The sequence below is a fragment of the Amphiura filiformis genome, chromosome 5 (genome assembly GCF_039555335.1).
Source record: "Amphiura filiformis chromosome 5, Afil_fr2py, whole genome shotgun sequence".
NCBI lineage: Eukaryota > Metazoa > Echinodermata > Ophiuroidea > Amphilepidida > Amphiuridae > Amphiura > Amphiura filiformis.
The window spans coordinates 35,513,199-35,533,358 of NC_092632.1; the positions used below are offsets into that span (position 1 = coordinate 35,513,199).

Here is a 20,160-nt window from a genome sequence, read left to right on the forward strand (position 1 = left end):
TTTATATCACATGCTACTCAGGACTGTTAACCTTTGAGGTAGGGATTGAATATCACTTCTTTATGTTTGAAAAGACAGACATCTATATACCAAAAGGTGGTACCAACAGGGTGATAGACTCATTGCATGAGACTGCAGGAAACATGTTCCCTTTTAAAACCACATTTAAAAGTTTACTCAACTCTAGATCTGTTTTAGCAAGTTTCGTGGGTGAATTGAACAGCAGTTGTTTAAAAATAATTACACATGTTGTTTAAAATCTTACGCTATTTACTGTAAAAGTCAATATTTTCGCGAGAAGATATTTTCGCGATTTTGAAGATTTTGTCAATTGCGCGAGTATTAAATTTTGCGGTTTTGATATTGATACAATAGAAACCTAATGCAAAAGGTTATTTTCGCGAGTTTTTATTTTCGCGATTTTATGTCCACTCGCGAAATTCGCGAAAATAAAAACCTCGCGAAAATTTCTACTTTTACAGTATTTGAAGCAACTGGTTGTTTGGTTTAACTTTTAAACGGTGTTTTATCAGTGTAGGTTTGCAAGAGGAATCTGCTTATTGCAAGAGACTCAGTCCACAGACCATGACAAACCAGAGTAACTGAAAGACTTGAACAAGCCGTTTATACACCTTTTTAAACTACTGCTGCCCATTTTTATACAGGTGCAATTTTGCTGCACTGCAGTAGTACCCATATATGCAAATTCCCACCAACATGCATTTATCTTCAGGCTTACCCCAAACCAATTATTACCTAGCATCTTCTGCTCTCTCCTTACTTTTTGTTCTTTAGGTTATCATGGTTCTTAATCAGAACATCCACTACTGATGGGTCGGCTAATGTGCTCACATCTCCCAACTCGTTACTCTTGTCAGCGGACACTTTACGCAGAATCCGTCGCATGATTTTACCGGATCTTGTCTTGGGAAGTCCAGGTGTAATCTGTTGAGAACAAATGAAAGGCTAGTTTAATTATCTGAAAAGCTTGTTTTCCAGGACACATGTTATGGAATTAAGGCAAAACAAAAGAAGCATTGTAAATTATCTAAAAAAAAGACTATCCATGACATATGGAATTAAGGCAGAACAAAAGCAACATTGTACATGTGTGTGGGTATCATGGTTATCATTATTGTGGCTTCCTTTTTTCACTGGGCTGCTTGGTTCTCAAGGGATGGTATTTGGAGACCACAGTTAAAAGACTCTAGTGGTGTATGATTTGGATGAGGATTATATATGGGTGGTGTGAATTTGAAAAACCCAACAATCATGGACATATTTAATTTTCCCCCCATAAGCCAGTCAGTTTATTAACATTTCCATTTAAAGATTTGAAAAAGGATCACACTAATTATTGTAATGGTTGTACTCTACACATTTTTTTATAGACCCACTGTTTTATTGCCATGCAGCCTTCTCTTAAATAAAACAATTCTGCTTAGTTTTACAAATTCTCAGAAAGTAGTAATTATAATAAACAAATATATGAATGAGGTTCAAAAGTTGACATCGTTCGCACTCTTGACTAATTATTTGATTGATTTCTGTGTAATGTAGGTAAGGATTTTTACTCGTTTTCGTTTTCAATTCATCAATGACATCGATGACCAAGTTCTGTTAAAGTGTTTCATCAATCATGACAACCTTAAAGAACATCAACACTTCGCACAAAAATATCACTTGACTACGCAATTATGATGTATTCAACCTAAATGGCACCCTTCCTAATAAGCGCCACTACCAAAGTGCCCCTACTGTCTAAATGCCCTTTTTTAATGCACATGTACAACTAATTTCTATCAAATGCCTCAAAGATTATCTTCTGAATTATTACTTTCTAAGCTCCAGTTTAGATTTATGATGATTTTGACTTATAATTAGTTAATTTTAATGTTTAAGCATGAGAATTTCCATAAGTAACGTTCATCATTTTAATAAGCGCCCCTGAAAATGATTGATTCCTTTTACAGGTACTTCTGGATTTGCAGATTCATGACTACAAAACTTTCCGAGAAAAAATGTGTATACATATTCTGCTATTAAGGACAATGACGCAATTTTCCAAGAATTGATTTCTTACATTTGGTTTTCTTTATTCTGAACAGAGCTGTACAATGAAAGTCGTTTTATTTCACAGAACCATAAACAAATGATGGACTAAAGAAGCATATTTTTTAATGAATGGATATTAGATGTGGTTTTATATCAACATACTTTAACAAGTGTGGGAGAAGGATGTTATACATCACACTGAGAAAATATATACAGAGATGATGGACGTTGTTAAGACATTTTCCCCACACTTTACTAATGGCTTCATCAATCATTCTATCTTGTCTGTCTCGGGTTTTCATATAGCTCATAATAATCATAGCTCCTAATATTTCACAATATCTCAGGGTATGAGTTCAATAACCGCCATATTTTTATTAATCACTGCTCAAAAATGACACCATGATGTAGAGTATGGGTTTGTGTACCCAACACATACAAAGGGCATTCTATGAGAGCACAAGTATATTGGGGTTAAAGAACTGAGCCATGAAGATGGACATGTTTGACAGCGTATCCTGTGAGTTTATCATGTAATGAATTCTAATCATGTAATGAATATCTTTAATGAATACCTAACCATGTAATGAATACCTTATATATAATTAATATCGTTAATGCAAACCAATTTGTATTTCCACACTCACTTTGAAATATTAAATAGCAGATAATACTTCTACATCTGAGTGTCACTTTCATAAATGAGCACTGCTATATTTTATACATGTTTATAGCTCTCAAGGGCTCATGCATGACTTTTTGATCAGTTGCAATGGATTACAAATGGCCCACCAGATACCATCATTATTAATTTGCCCAAAGTATATCTGCTAGTAATGATCATTCCAGTTTGATTCTCAAATTTGATTACTTATTTTACATACAATATTCATAATAAATCTCATCAAGTTACGATTTTGCCAATAATTATATTAACTCTCTCCACACAGGTGTCGACTGCAGACGACAAGTTCCAACCTTTTTAAATTTAATTTTGTAAAATGGAATTGTAAATTTTCATGACCATATTTGGGATCAGCATGAAAAATGTGTTAAAATGAGTACAAACAAACCTAGTATTGGTTCAGTGGTTCTTAAGATAGCTCTTGATATTTTAAGAAAATATCTCAAAATTTGGACTTTTTATGTAAATCCTATGGCTAGCACATAGAGCATTAAAAACACAACAGTACTAAAAATTGTTAAGCTCAAATTTTGAGCCCTATTTTGAGCCCTATTTTTAATTCAATATAAAATAGGGGTTGCAAATTAATCAGTAACATTTACAAATATTTAAGTATTCAACAAATGTAAATTTGCAATTGTACAACATTTTTGAAATGAAATGCAAAGAACAGAATGCATTTTCATCAGAAACCAACAAATTGGTATGAACTTTTTAAATGTAGCTTCCTGCAAGGTCACATCAGAGCTATGCTCAAAAGCCTGAAGTGCTCATATCTTTTTCCTCAGAATTAGAGCTCAACTAATTAATTTTAACTTTGGTGGATTTACCCTGTAAGTAAATATGCCTGTAATGCTTTGCCTAAGTGCACAACATGATGGTGGCATCAGTTGATGATCAATTGTAACCACTCCTATGAGATGGGATGCAACTCACTGGACATCAAACAAGGATGACAAGGATGCCTAAAACCAATTGAACTTACATCCAGGGAACTCCATAGCCGACTATGCAGTACAACAGAACCATATCATCAACTAGGAGTGCGCTAGACACATCAAAGAATCTATTTGGTTCAGCAGCCAATGACCAAATTTCATGAACATAGATGAGGGGGCCCACTTCCTAAGTCATGTGATTGATCCTCTCCTAACTGACAAAACACTGTATACAGTCAGGATTCGTCCAACCAAAAGTAAGGATCAACAATCATCATTCTGATAATGCCGATCGACCACGACAGGCAAAACCATCAATAGCGAGTAAAAAGTTTTTGTTTTGTTTAAAAGGAAATCTTTTTTATTTTAGTATACTCTACCGACAAACCTGATGAACATATTTAGTCTATTAATCTGCTTTCATGGAAAATGATATCCAGAATGTTACATTATTTGGAATTTGATATTATCACACCATGCCACTTGACGTCACATCCATCGTTTTCAAGCCTATGAGCTCTCAAATATTAACAATACTGATCACAGTGTTTATGCATTAGTGTGGATCACTGATGGTACAGTAACAATGTTTATAAAAATGTGTAGGATCATTTGCCATGTTTATATTAACAAATATTAACTTAAAATAATTTACTGATTTGAAACAACTTGTAGTCTGGTTGAAAGGACAAGATTTGTAAGATTATGAATGTTTTGTTTAAGTTTCATAGGGATCAGGTGGATGGCAAAAGCAAATTACAGGAATCTTTGGTGCCAACTTGTGGAGGCTTTCGCCCTGCAGTGGGCTGAATACGGCTGATGATGATGATGATGAATGTTTGGAGTCAGTCATCAAGAAGTAGAAAATAGACAAAATGTGAATCAAATTCTAGTCCAGAATTTCATTCATATTTTGTCAAGAAGATTTTGTGTCTGCATATTTCCATGCAAGCTAGAACCAGTTAATTATCTGCTTTTTCAATATAGCAATAACCAACATAGTACCTTATCTGTGTAGACTATTGTGGATTAATGTCTCTTCAAGCAATGATAATATCACAGCTAATTAGAACACAAACCATGCTACTTAGTTAACAATCCTTGTTAATTTGAATGAAGCCACATGGAGCGCTCTCATTATATGCCCAAGCTACCATTAGCTTTAGTTATGTTAATTACACAGTATCAATCTGTTGCTTCCTCTCCACAATTCATTAGCATTAGAGCATTGCTTCAACTATACCTTAATTAATAATCTTTAATTGTGATAACATTTTTGGTTTTGTATTTTTGTGCTGTACTGAATTAATAAATATACCATTATTTTACATATTTGTCCTTTTACCTACAAACAACATGTTTCATATGAATTTCAAACAATATTATTTTCACAATAACATAAAACTCAGACAATCATCACATTTTCATTGTTTCATGTGGTTTTCAATGGCGTAGCGTTGGTCATCATATTGGGGGGACCAACCATGATTGGGAGGCACCGGGTCTGATTGGGGGAAGCCGTCTTTCGGCCATTTTCCTATGGGAATTTTTTTAATTTCAGATCCCCCGTGCCCCTATGACGCTACGCCACTGGTGGTTTTCATACTGCTATTATTGAAGTAGAGGAGGAGTGAAGGCCTAGCACTACCAGTCATCAAGTCCATGAGAGCCACAGATGTAGCACTTGCAAAACAGGTTGGTAATCAAACACATTATACAGAGAAAATTACACAACGTTTTTATTTTCACCCTTTTAGAGGCAATTCCAAAACCACAAATTCAAAAGTTCATAATAATATCTTTAACCCATATGCTTCAATGTTTGAAAGCACAAATAAAAGATACCGCCGAACTGTTCAAAACAGTTAAAAATCACAAATTAAGCAATTAATTTTTGTAATTTAATTTGCATTCTCATTAGTTGCAAAAGAAAGCAAACATTGCATAGATGGTAATGACATTTTCTAAACACAAGAAAAGATGAGCCTATAAACCCATTAGTGCTGGGCCAATATTGACATTGATGTATCCGTATTAGTGACATTTTACGCCTTCAGAAAACGATACCTACTGGGAGAAGGAAAATAATGGCAAGGTTCATAAATTAAAGAAATATTTCTCTTTTCACTCATTTTTTTTTTGGTCACACATGTGTAAATGTTTTTCTTGAGTTACAATTACTCTATTTCCTTTACATGATGGGAGGGGGAGGGGGGAACTTGCCTCCATTCCCCTTAGTCCAGGGGTAGCACGAGCACAAAAAATCAATGGGTCCAAATTAATTTTTCTGGACCCTTTGGTACCTGCAAAACCAACATTTAAGGGGTCCAATGAGAATTTAAGGAGTCGACCTGTCCGAAATTCTAAACTTTGGAACTTGTCAAATATTCCAGTGAATTATTAGTGTCGTTGGCCTATGGTGATTTGGAAGATTTGCTGATCTTTTTATTTTTTTACTTTTGATCGATGATTCTTATACTGATTTACGCCTCCGTGCATCGTAAAACCAAGGAGTCCATACAGTTTTTATCGGCCCCTTTGGTCACTTTCAACTTGTAATTTAAGGAGTCCAAAATGGCCAAAATAAAAAAATAAGGAGTCCCTGGACGTGCAAACTCCTTAAATGCGACCCCTGCCTTAGTCATATTTACGCCACAGGTGATTGCATGAACAGTGAACAAATTTAACTGCATCTGGTCACCATGCACACATTGAGTTCTAACAGGATAATATTACCAGATACATTTGGGGTAAGGGACCAGATTTTTTGATGTTGAGCAAACCAGGCAAACTGAAGTAACAGTTGAGTCTTTACAAGTGTATCTTTAAATACATCAACATCATTCTCATTATGCTTCTTTCTACAGACATTCACTGCATGATATATGTTCTATTGGGAAAATCATGGCCACACATGGGTTAATTAATAAGCTTAATGTTTCCGGCATCATGGTTCTACTTTACAAATGAAAAATATATGATATCTCAGGGTGTCTGAACAAAACCAGACAACACTGCAGGTGCCTTAATTGAGTACATATTATGTGTGAAGTGATGAAATTGAATGATTTGAGAGAAAAATTTATTCTCATTCTTTTCAATCAATTATCTTTTCTATCTTAGATTGAGACCTACCATTAAAACCATTCGTTTCCACATTTTGAGCTGCATTGCTGCATCAGTTTTGAAATGAGAAGCAGAAATGTGTATAACAATACCCCATAGGATAGTACATACACTTCCGGTGTGGTAACCACAAATCACTACATTTTTGTTCACACTATTTAAATGAAACATATCTCAGGCGCTAAATTTCACTGGGGTAATGAGAAAAATATGAGCTTTCTTCTGATACCAAAATCTTAAGTCTTGATGAATAAAAATGGGGGATTAGGCTGTCGATCAGTATTATGTTGATTCAATTAGCTTTTGTATATGTTATACCCACTCCTATCACACAAGATATCAAGAAAACATATTGAATTTACAATTTGTTGACTTTTTCCCCATAAAATTGAGTTTTTAGTGATTAAAATAATATTTTAACCGAATCAGAATAAAAGGTAGGAATTTTTTTAATATCTTTTGAAATGTCATAAAAGATCCACAGGAAGATCAATACTTTTATCAGGGGTACGACTGAGGATTTATTTTAAAAAATCCTGAAATCAATTGATCAATATCAAAAAAATACGCAAAAATCACGAATGTAGGGAGTCTGTGGGGGTCGATGGGACAGCACCCCCCGAAGCTCCTGGGTTTTAGCCTATTTGAAGGCTCAAGGAGAGCTATTTTGAGCATGGATTTCATAGAATAAAATTCAAAGCATTAATACACATTGCATCATAAACTCACTTCCATGAAGCACCAAATTGCCATTAAAAAAATTTGATTAACATTTTTTTTTAGCATTAAAAAAATGCGGGGGAAAATTTGAAAATCCAGACAAAAATCACACCCTTGTTATATTGTATTGTCCATAAACAAGTTGATCAGGATATATAGAACTTTGTGGATTCTAATGTAGGGGATACTATTTACCACCTTCCTGTCACAAATTGTTTTTACACATATCTCCTTGTTGTGCTGTATGTAGCTGCATTATACCGAGCTCTGCAATACTGCCTCCATTTGGATGAAAAGTCACAAATTCAACAACTGATTTATTTCACTAAATCTATTTTATTTATTTATTTGACAACCATTGTGATTGCTGATGCTCAGGATAGAGCTGCCCCGGAGAAGCTTTCAAATCTAAGGTTTACATAACCAAATCTTTCATTATTTATTTATTTATCTATTTATTTTTTATTTATTTTATTTACAACTATGGTGATTGCCAATGCTCAGGATAGCTAACAGCTAGATCACCTAGGCCACATATGCTTTCTAAGATTTTTTAAAACAAAATCTTTCATTCCTTATTTATCTACTTTTTATTTATTTATTTTATTGACAACTTTGGTGATTACTGATGTTCGTGATCGCTAACAGCTAGACGCTGTCCTAAGTACGCTTTGTAAGATTTATATAAATAATTCTTTCATTATTTATTTATCTATTTTTTATTTATTTATTTTGTTGACAACTATGATAATTACTGATGCCCCGGATAGGTAATAGCTAGGCGCTGTCGCAGGTCAGCTTTTTAAGATTTCTATAACTAAATCTTTCATTATTAATTTATCTATTTCTTTTCTTAATTATTTATTTTATTGAAAACCATAGTGATTACCAATGCTTGGCGATAAGCTAACAGCTAGAGCTGTCCCAGGTATGCCTTCTAAGAATTGTTTGTGCAAAAATTTTAAATATTCATAACCAATCAAAAGATGAAACAGCTTTGAGTTGAAGTAATTATGATGCAAATATACTTAACTGCTGTTTTTGTTTGATTTTCCCAGTTACAGAACCATCCGGGGTTTATCTTCCACAATTTTGTTTTGTTTTAATTTCATAAATAATGATCAATATCATTTCAATACTTGGGAATCACACACAAACAGTGCACACAAACACTGCTGGTCTATTTTATTCTAAACTAACAGATTTGCTCATCAACAGAGCTATCTTAGCTTTACTGATTTGCCCATCAACAGAGCTATCCCAGGTTTCCTTACAAGAACTTGAGAGCAAAAGGGCCCTACCTACAATAGCTGCCTTTTGTATATTTTTGCATTCTATATTTAGGGATTCAATCATGTTTCACAGTTTTCATCACCGATTAACAACGATGAGTCCGCGTGGCTTACTTCGCAGCTTTAGCTGCCCGAGCGAAGTTAACTATGCAGACCGGCCGGACACGAGTTTGTTAATCGGTGATGAACAACGAAGTAAACCACACAGACGGGCCTGACGCGAGTTGTTAATCGGTGATGAACAATGGTGAAACATGATTGAATCCCTTTCAACAACGAAAACAAGCTAAATATCTAATTCATGTGATTCTTTCATTCAGAATGTCTGTTTCTCATTGACAGTGCCATTCAACCTTACAAGAAGATCAGTGATTTTTCTGTTGATATCAGCAATAAAAGTAAAGAATAAAGCTTTAATTTTGAGCTGCTACCGCCAACATAAGAGTGTTTACGAATAAGTTTCAGGCATGACGATTTTACACGCTCAAACGTAACGCATATGCGAAACATTGCATACGCGTATACGCTACTGGACTGTGGATTCATCACCAATTAACAGCACTTGGCTCCTGTACAAAGGTATAGGAAGAATTGTCACATAAATATGACACTTGACAGCTATTGCGTATAGGACTTTCTGCATTAAACCCATATGCAGGTATATCGCAAATTGACATGAAACTTATTTTAAAAAGGTTCAATGGCTTAAGATTAAGAAATCCTTTTTGATGAACAAATTGAACTTCACGCCTAAAGCTTCTATGGTTATCTTCACAGCTATCCCAGGGTTGCATTCTAGGAATTGCTCCCACGCACACATTAAATAGTTTAGCAACCGTGAAATTTTCTGTTACTTGTTATCCTGGTAAAGGTCACAGATCACTGCTCCTGTTATTAACACGTAAGCCACACAACCAGATATTCCTAAGTATTCACATTAAGTCCTGGACTGAAATGGGTGTTAGTCTAATGGGAAGTCACTATTTATATCAAACTTATTATATGATAACCTGGGGCACTTGTCATAAAGTAATATGACTACCAAGGATTTCATAATATTGATTTAAAGCCATAACATATGTGACCATCCAGCACAACTGAGCCCTGAAGTCGCCAATCATCATTTTTGAGATATTCAACCAAAATATTCTGCTTGAAATTAGCTTTAAAATGATGTTGATCATGTCTATAGTACTTGACATTTAAGTAGTGAAAAATCAATAAAACAGTCAATAAATCCTTTGTTTCCTATTGTTTATTGTTAAGTTCAATGGAGCATATCTCAATAGTGGCACTGGCGACATCCGTGCTCATTTGTGGAGGATGGTCACATATATGATTTCCTCATATTTCTATTTTGTTATATTCTTTCACTTACTGATGGAATACTAAATAGTAGCAAGTGTCAGTCAGGAAGGTTTTCTATTAATTATTAAGCCAATCTAGAGGCGACACTTACTAAACCATACAACCAAGGTGCCCAATGGGAATATTTAATTACCATAACTGTAATATTAATACCAAATTGCTGTTTCAACCAATCCAATTTCATATCAATGAATGGCCCAATGGGACAGTATATTTTGGAGCTGATATGAGACAAGACTATAATTATAAGTTGTGAATTGTATACTGCTATTGTGTTTCCAGCTCTTCCGTACACCGTCTGGACAGCCGTGTGTAGTCCCCATAGAGTGCTGATTAGTAAAGACAGGATTTGTGAACACTCCATGCTGGTCATTTTGTAGCTGTGCCTAGGGAATGGTAAATTTGTTTTGACTATAATATACATTGTCCCCATAGAGTGCTGATTAGTAAAGACAGGATTTGTGAACACTCCATGCTGGTCATTTTGTAGCTGTGCCTAGGGAATGGTAAATTTGTTTTGACTATATTGTCCCCATAGAGTCCTGATTAGTAAAGATGGGATTTGTGAATACTCCATGCTGGTCATTTTGTAGCTGTGCCTAGGGAATGGTAAATTTGTTTTGACTATAATATACATCGTCCCCATAAGAGTCCTGATTTAGTAAAGATGGGATTTGTGAACACTCCATGCTGGTCATTTTGTAGCTGTGCCTAGGGAATGGTAAATTTGTTTTGACTATAATATACATTGTCCCCATAGAGTGCTGATTAGTAAAGACAGGATTTGTGAACACTCCATGCTGGTCATTTTGTAGCTGTGCCTAGGGAATGGTAAATTTGTTTTGACTATATTGTCCCCATAGAGTCCTGATTAGTAAAGATGGGATTTGTGAATACTCCATGCTGGTCATTTTGTAGCTGTGCCTAGGGAATGGTACATTTGTTTTGACTATAATATACATCGTCCCCATAAGAGTCCTGATTAGTAAAGATGGGATTTGTGAACACTCCATGCTGGTCATTTTGTAGCTGTGCCTAGGGAATGGTAAATTTGTTTTGACTATAATATACATCGTCCCCATAAGAGTCCTGATTAGTAAAGATGGGATTTGTGAACACTCCATGCTGGTCATTTTGTAGCTGTGCCTAGGGAATGGTAAATTTGTTTTGATTATAATATACATCGTCCCCATAGAGTCCTGATTAGTAAAGATGGGATTTGTGAACAATCCATGCTGGTCATTTTGTAGCTGTGCCTAGGGAATGGTAAATTTGTTTTGACTATAATATACATCGTCCTCATAGAGTCCTGATTAGTAAAGATGGGATTTGTGAACACTCCATGCTGGTCATTTTGTAGCTGTGCCTAGGGAATGGTAAATTTGTTTTGATTATAATATACATCGTCCCCATAGAGTCGTGATTAGAAAAGATGGGATTTGTGAACACTCCATGCTGGTCATTTTGTAGCTGTGCCTAGGGAATGGTAAATTTGTTTTGACTATAATATACATCGAGCAACCAGACACAAATAATATTAAAAATGGAGCATTTTTCTTGCTAATTATGCGGGCTCTCAATCTTATTAGCTAAAAAGAAGATGCTAAGCAAAAAACAATGTGAAAAACATGTGATTAAAATGCTAGATCGCTGGAATATCTACTCAAATGGCAGATGTAATTTACTTGGTTGTAAAGTTAGTTGCCTGATTTTGTAGTACAAAAAATATTGAGAAAGCTGGGCCAGTAAATGTATTGCTGGGCCAGTAAATTTATCGGGCTAGAAAACTGCCAGACCTTGTTAGAAAACAATCAGACCCTGCCTCCTATATGAAGCTTATTTCCATTGGAGTCCTTCGGAAGTGTGAACAGACAGCCATGCATTACCCTGATCTAAACGGCTGTGAGGTCTCTGTCATCCACTGTATCTGCCCACAATTCATTTTTTCCTTTTATTCTTGCCTCTGGAAATTAAACCAGGGACCTCATGCACTAGAGTCAAATACCTTAACCACAATAGCAGCAACTTGAATGCTAGCCTAGTCTTCTCAGTGACCGATTACGGAATAAGTTGCAAATTTTAGGGAACTAGGCCAGGATTAAGGTTATTGCCTGGGCCACGCTGCTCCCTAGGGATGTTTCACTCTAATCAACTGCATTGACCCTTTGCATGGTCATCTCAAAAGTCCAAACAATCTTCTACTTGCATAGTGGTTTTTTTTGCTTGTACACCTTTCATATGCATTGTTTAATTAAAGTATGTGCCATGTAAAAACATTCTGGTGCATGCATGCATGCAAGAGAAGTGTGAAAAACAAAAAAAAATGTTTGCATGGAATACCTTGTTTCGCTAACAAGAAGATGGATCTGTGCAAAAGGGTCAATACACATAACATAAGATAAGGGAGTCATTGCTCTTAAGATCCTGAATCTCTTGAGATTTAGTAAACCTTTATCTATGCAAATGACCATCCAAAGTTTTGATTTTTGCAAAGGTTGTTTCAAGATATGGTGCGCTGAATCTCTTGGGATTTAGTAAGCCTTTACCAAGGCAAACAACTATCTACTCTTACATCTACTACAAAGTTATGCATTCACAAAGCTTGTTTTTAAATATGGTCCACTGAATTTCTTGGAATTTAGTAGTGAACATTCATTCATACAAATAACTATCACTACAAAAGTCGTGTTCACATTGTCAGACGTACACCCGGCGGAACTTGGTCGGTGCAAGTTGCTGGGAGTAGCGGTAGGCGCTGCCAGGAGTAGCTGGAGTGTAAACGATGGTCAGTGTAAGTTCCACCAGGCATACGTCCAACGATTTACTCCTGACAAAAATCAGATCAGAAGTAGCGAGCTGGGTGTAACCTTCGCCAGGCGTAAGTTGCAATGTAAATGCAGATTACGCCTGGCACCCGGAGTAATTTTGTTGGTCGGAACTAAGAAATTACATATCGCGTGGTTGATTAAGGTCACAGAAACACCGGAAGTGGTAGCCAATGTTTACGCCGACCAGAAGTGAATACTTGGTGGAACTAGTCGGCGTAGTGCTAGGAGTATGCTAGGTGTGGACACGCGGCAGGAGTATGGAAAATATTTGTGGAATTTAGATCAATGTTAGCGTAAGTTTACGCCGGGTGTAACTCAAAATGTGAACACGACTTAAGTTTACGCCGGGTGTAACTCAAAATGTGAACACGACTTAAGTTTTGCTTTTACAATGGTTATTTTGCCATATGGTCCACTGAATCTCTTGGGATTTAGTAAGCCTTTATCAATGCAAACAACTATCTACTCCTGCATCTACTACAACATTTTGCATTTGCAAAGCTTGTCACTAAATCAATCAGGATTTAGTGAAACTAAGGGACTTCGGTGTAAAGCGCTATATAAGAGTCGTATTATTATTATTATTATTATTACATGCACACAAAATATTAATGGTAAAATGGATTCTAGCCTCCTGTTTTTATGGTATGTTGGAGTAGATATCCACAAAAGCAAGTTTATTCCCTAACTTTATATTATGTGATGAAATTGAATGCTTTGAGAGAAAAATTTATTCTCATTCTTTTCAATCAATTATCTTGCCCATTTAATGGGGCATGGTCCAATTTTTCATGTTCTGTTTTCTATCTCAGATTGAGATCTACCATTAAAACAATTTTGTGTTTATAATTTTGTTTTGTTAACAGAATAATGCAAATTTGAAGAACTACAAAAATGGAGTTGATCTCTTTGTGTGCCAAGCAGTCCATATGATCCACTGACAAATAAAGAAACAAAAACAAAGGCTCTGACACACCATTTATTATTTTCTTTACTAAATAACCTATAAAAATAAATGGGCAATTTATCATCAGAAAGCTAATTTTTAGAAGAATTTGGCTGTCCAGTAATTGAGTAAGTACTATTTTTGACTTCCTTAGCATTATACTGCTGAAATCAAGGAATTTCCTCAGAACTTTCATTTCTGATGAGGCAAATATACCAGTGCTTAAGGATACCTAGCACACAATCATTCTTGGGCTTGGATGCTCAATTCCCAGCTAGTCCATCATGCCTAACTGATAAAAGTACTGTATAGATGTGGTTATCTCTTCACAAATTTTGCAAATCCACACACGACCACAAAAATAAAGACAAACAAAATGTTCATTAACGTACTGAATGTAATGGGGTGGAATGAAAAAACTGCAAAGTTAACAAATTGTAAATGGGCTATGTCAGTTGAAATCCATACACCCCCCTATGTAAGACATAACCATAATCTTCTACACAGGGAATGTGAATTTCAAATGGGGTTATATGGGTGGCTCTATTTAAAATTCACACCCCCTGTGTGGGAGACTAAGGTCATGGTGGTGTATGGATTTTTCAAAATGGATATCCCAATGTTACTTTGGTTCTAATTTGTGACTAAAGTTGCATAAGAATATTGGCATATACTCATGAAAAAACAAGTAGACCGCTTAATGGTTAAATACCACTAATTATGTATTACACGGGTTTCAATGGGAAAATGCCTAATTTCGGGTGGAATTTTCTCATATTCAGAACTCTCACAGTTAAATGCCACTAATATCAGGTGAAACTATATGATTTAGATGCCAAATGATTAAAAATTCAACATAGGTTGACCTGAGACTTTTCTTGTTTTAACACACTGAACCGTAAACACCTTAAAATGACAGTGCGCCCTCGAAGCTGAAAGTTACAATATGGTAGGGCGAATATTTACTAAAAACCGAAGCTGTGCGTATGAATTTTGGTACTATTACAACAAAAATGTCATATAATGAGAGAAAATGTACCATTTTGAAGCATCAAACCCTAAAAAATACTTTTTTGGCTATATAACTTGATCAATTTCAGCGATTTTAATGTAGTCTTTTCAGATGCCACGAAAACAAATAGTTACTCGTCATATTTTAATGTATCGCCCAGGCCTATTAGTGGTATTTAACCTAATGTGTCTCACACTATTTTGCACTGTTTGTATTGCAAGGAGATCAGTGGCATGTGCGATGCTATTTTGTGCGGTTTACATTGCAAGGAAATCACTGGCTTGCGCGACGTTATGTTATGCAGTTTCTATTGCAAGAAGATGGATCACTTGGGTGATTATTTAAGGGAATGGAAGTTATTATATTATTTTGGAAAAGCGGTTATCTTTCCTCATACATAGATTGATTAATGGGTGGGGTCCAGGGGCCTGCCTGTGGGGGTCCAGGGGCCAGTGTGGCCAGTGCCCCATGATGCTACTTGAAATTAAAATGTATAAATTGCCCAGAGAAGCTGTTTTGCAACACATTTTTGGTCACAAAGGAATACATTTTAAAATCCAGCTTTGTGCACTACCCGGGTACACTATGTTTATGAATCTGATTGACGTAAAGATTTTCACTTTGTAGACAGATCCCACACATTCAAATTTAGGATATATGGCAAAGTGATTGTTTGAACTGTGCTTGACTGAGTATCATAGGTTATCCCATTTAGTTTCTCATGTTCACAAAAATATGACTTCTATTATTTCTGGTTCCATTGCATAAACGTAGATCCCAGGAAATGGGGGATGGATTCCTCCAATATTTTGATAAGGGGGGATGGTGCATACAATCAACCCCCCAATGTTGATGCCTGTATATGGGTTTCTGACCAAATTACCCTCATATTTGGCATTTTAGCCTAAAAAGTGCCAATTTGTTCCACTTTTGCACCATATGTCACCATTTAAGCTTCAATATGGCAAAAATGCTCACACGCTTATACTTTGATCAGCTCATATTCGGCGGGAATTGTTAGGCGTTTACCACTACAAAGCTTGCAATTGGACCATGAACTTATTCTGATGCCAGCAGGTGCTGGATTCACTATACTTCAAGAAATGTTTTTCAACCCCTACCCCCATGTCAAAAAGAAATCTACGCCACTATTCCATTGTGACATGGCCACAACACCAGCAGAGTTTGTCATGACAGGGATTAAATTTGTTTGTTTTTACTTCCTTAACTCCTCAAAATATACTTTTATAGACCAAGCATGATTTCTTTCTAATATGAGTATTTGCAGGTCAGTAAAAACGTTTATTGTGTATTTTCTGGGTACCACAACTTATTGAATGCATACCCTCTCATTCTTGGAAATAGCTGATAACGTCTGGCACCATGATGCATCAAATGACACAAAACACAAGCATAATGACCTCACGCTATAACACCCTTTCCTCAGAAAGACCAAATCGGATAGAGTTGAGAGCTCAGCTATAGTGCGTCTTGTCTTAAGTTGAGAGTAACACCATGTTGGAATTTGCAGTGGCGGCAGATTCAAATTGTGCACGCTAACCTAATCTGGTGGGGAGTATACCCATACATAGAAGGGCGATTTGTCTGTACACTGGCGATGTAACCGCATAAACGCACTGATTAGAATCTGCCACTACAAAATCCAACATAACATTACTCTCAACATGAGACGAGACACACTATAGATGTTATTTGTTATTCACCTTTTCTGAATAACATTCATGCAAGCAACATCAACAACAACCACCCGGGCTTCTTCAATAGCCTATTCCATCACCATGAATAGTGAAAATACTCACCATAATAAAATCTGGTACAGCATATGATGCTATCTTTTTCTTGACAATGGCCCTGAGTTCTTTAATCACTTGCTCCTCTGGTTCTTTTATATGATCCTTGAGTGATACAAAAGCATATACACCTAAAAACAACAATAAAAGATGCGAGTAACAAATAAGTTGGTGCAATTGCCGTCTTGGCTTTTAAAATTGTAAACGACATGGAATCATACAGAAATGTTATGCGTGAATCTGTGGCTTATATAGAACTTTTCAAACCTGAGGGCTACATTTAAGTGTGTCGGAGGGGAGAATACCCCAGCAATGTTTGCACTCAACATTTCACCTATCATGGTCAATAGGCATGATGAGTACTGATCCTTACTTCCGGATGGACGTTTCCTGACTGAGAGGGTGTATTATCAGCCAGGAGAGGATTATACGCATGACTTATGCAGAAAGAATCTGCCAGGTTGTCAAAGACCAAAATAAACTACACATGACAATTTCTCAAACAATCGGTGAGCGAGCAGTTTATGTCTGCAATATCTGACTAAGTGGTCCAACAAAACCATATTTTCAACTGGGACAATGCTAAAATCCTTTGCAAAGAGTGCGATGTGAATACAAGAAGAATCAAAGAATGGATCAGAAGAGGAGAACCCAATGTCATGATCAGAGACGAGGGGACCCACTTCCTAAGCCATGTGATGGATCCTCTCCTGGCTGATAATACACCCACTTCAGTCAAGATATGTCCAACCGGAAGTAAGGACTAAGGATCAATGCCTATTGACTATGATAGGTGAAACCATCAATAGCGAGTAAAAAGTTTTGGCTTTGTTCAAAAGAAATCTCTTTTAGTATGTTGGGTTATGTTTAATTCAAGTTGATCAGGTTTTTTTTTAGCAGAAACCAGTTTCTTTTGCAAGTTGGATGCTCTTCTTGTAAGTGATACATACCTTCTCCTTTGATATCATGTGGAAACCCAACAACAGCAGTCTCAGCAACAGCAGGATGCTCATCCTGAATAATAAACATGACAAGGTTAATGTTTTACATGCAACTTTATTGTTATTACTTAATTATACGCATGGCCGCGCACACCCCCACATATAACTACCCGCAAATGTGAACATCGATATACTATTTGGAATTTTCAATACCAAACTGTGTGCAAATTTGCTTTAGTATTATTTGCCTTAACATTGATTGTTTAAGTTTTCACTAACCAAGTATGGACAGTCTAGAACTGTTGATGTCTATGGTTTCCGTTACACACAGATTTTCCTTGTGTGTATAATTGTTTGCAGGCGTTTACAAACACACACCCCTACTTGTGAAGACCGGTGAGCAAGGCCAACCTAGGAGTTTCCAACCCAGGGATAAAAACAAGCACTGAGATAATTTCCTTAAACTGCTTTAACATTACCTGAAAATTTCCTCATACTTTGTACAGGGAAGATCCAAGCAAAATTTCCTGAAAACAGGAAATTTCCTGAAGATTTACATCCCTGCCAACCAAGCACTTCAACTTGGATCTATAATGAGGACACCTGAACTCTGTGCCAAACCATGGCTTGAAAACTTAAAATCCAACCCAGACCTGACCTGGCAAAACGAGGACCACTGATTCTGAATCAATGTTTTATTGACATTCCGAGGACCAAAATGGGGGATTTGTGTGTGTGTATTACAGCTATGTAGGATCAGGGTTCCCGTTAAGGTTTTAAAAATGTGCGTCCGTAATGACGCAAGTTTGCTGACGAGGTTGCAAAAACTTGCGTCCAGACAGATTTTTGTGCGTCCATCTGAAATTCACGATTATGACGATACACACATACCCCGGGTCTACACCTCATCAAATGTTGATTGCTAAAAAAAAATAAAAGTGCATTTTCGCCGTGACATTCCATCTCCATTCGCTATGGTAATTTTTCTCATTTCTGTGTCAGTTTTGGTTGAAAGGTGGTCAAAAACAGGTGCAAAAACATGAGCAAAGTCTGTCAATCTGGAACAAATTTTCATTCGTAATTTTACTTCCGCATTTCTTTTTTTAAATTAACGTGCTGTTGATGCTACAAAGCTAAAACTAGTGCGCTGCCACAAATAATACGAAAAAGGGTTATCATTTGAATTTTGTCTTTAAAATTGCTTTTATTCATCGTAACAATAATACTAATAAGGCCAAAAAAAAAAAAAGGTTTGTCTCACGAACCGCGCAAGATAAGTATGTGAAAGCGATACAGCTGCGTTTGTCTCACGCGCTGACCGCCTTTTTAAAGGTTTTTTTTTTTTCCCGATTTTTCCGGTTCCCGATAGTTCGACCAACGTAGTAAAAATGAATTCCTCAATGTCAGAAAACCATCGAAAATGTCAGGCAGCGCGTATGCCATTAGTGTTGCAGATAGCCCGTAACCCACACCGTAGCCTCAGTCTCGCTAGTTTCACGCCATCCTTGCAACGGCACGGAGCGTAAAGCCGGCGAAGCAAAGTGGATGCAATATAAAAGGACTTAGCCTACGGAGAACTCTGCGATCGAAAGTGAAGCCATGTTGTTTTCATAAATTTTGTATTTTTTGTAGCTGTTTTTAACGAATTTTTTACCGTTTATTTCAACATGATTGTTCGTGATTCGTATAGTTAAAACAGGGGGACTGTGCTGAGGAATTGGGCACTGCATCGGTGCGCCGATTCGGTTACTCTGAATGCCCTAAAAATGAGTTGGTGTCGGGCGAAGCTGTAACCCGTATTTTCCGGCAAGAATACTTGATACTTTACTTGATTACAGAATATTAACATTGTAAATTTGTTGCTTCTCTTTCATTGTAAGACCACTTGTAGTTTTCCAATACCTGTCTTGTGATTTTCATTTGTCTCAGGCTAAAAAAAAAAAAAAAAAAAACAAAAAATGAAAACAAAAAAAAAAAAAAAAAGAAGCATAGCACTTAGCTTTTTTTTTTGGCAAATGTTCGTGAGACAAACCTTTTTTTTTTTTTTTTGGCCTAAAGGAAACCTAGATTATTTATGAGAAAATAAACTTAAAATATTAAAAATTGAATATTGTAAGGTTGTGATAAATAATTAAATAAACATTAACCGCACGTTAGCGGCACGTGTTCAGCTTGTAAACAAATCAATCGGGACTTCCCCAGGCCATCAAACAACGATCGTTAGGAAAGCATGCAAAAAGTGCACGATTTCCTGATGTTGCATTTACAAATATTGCAGAATTTACTTCAATTCTTAGCAGGTGGGTCAAAATTTTGGGGCTTCTCTTATTTTTATCATCAATTAATGATAAAATTTCGAAGTTTTGTATGCGTCCACATGCATGTGACATGGACGCAAAATACTTGATTAGCCATGTGAACTTGCGTCCAAATTTGTA

At 36.2% G+C, this 20,160-nt stretch overlaps 1 protein-coding gene across 1 annotated transcript in view; it reads right to left on the minus strand.

Moving 5' to 3' along the window:
* Positions 1–488: 488 nt before the first annotated feature.
* The window catches only part of LOC140153038 (acetyl-coenzyme A synthetase 2-like, mitochondrial), a 69,467-nt gene continuing 49,795 nt past the window's right edge, over positions 489–20,160 (minus strand). Inside the window, exons 12-14 of the mRNA XM_072175635.1 lie at positions 17,732–17,795; positions 16,791–16,912; positions 489–945 (exon numbers count right to left, since the gene is read on the minus strand). Coding sequence (XP_072031736.1) covers positions 778–945; positions 16,791–16,912; positions 17,732–17,795 — 354 coding nt within the window. The 3' untranslated portion in view covers positions 489–777. The remainder of the gene's footprint in view (positions 946–16,790; positions 16,913–17,731; positions 17,796–20,160) is intronic.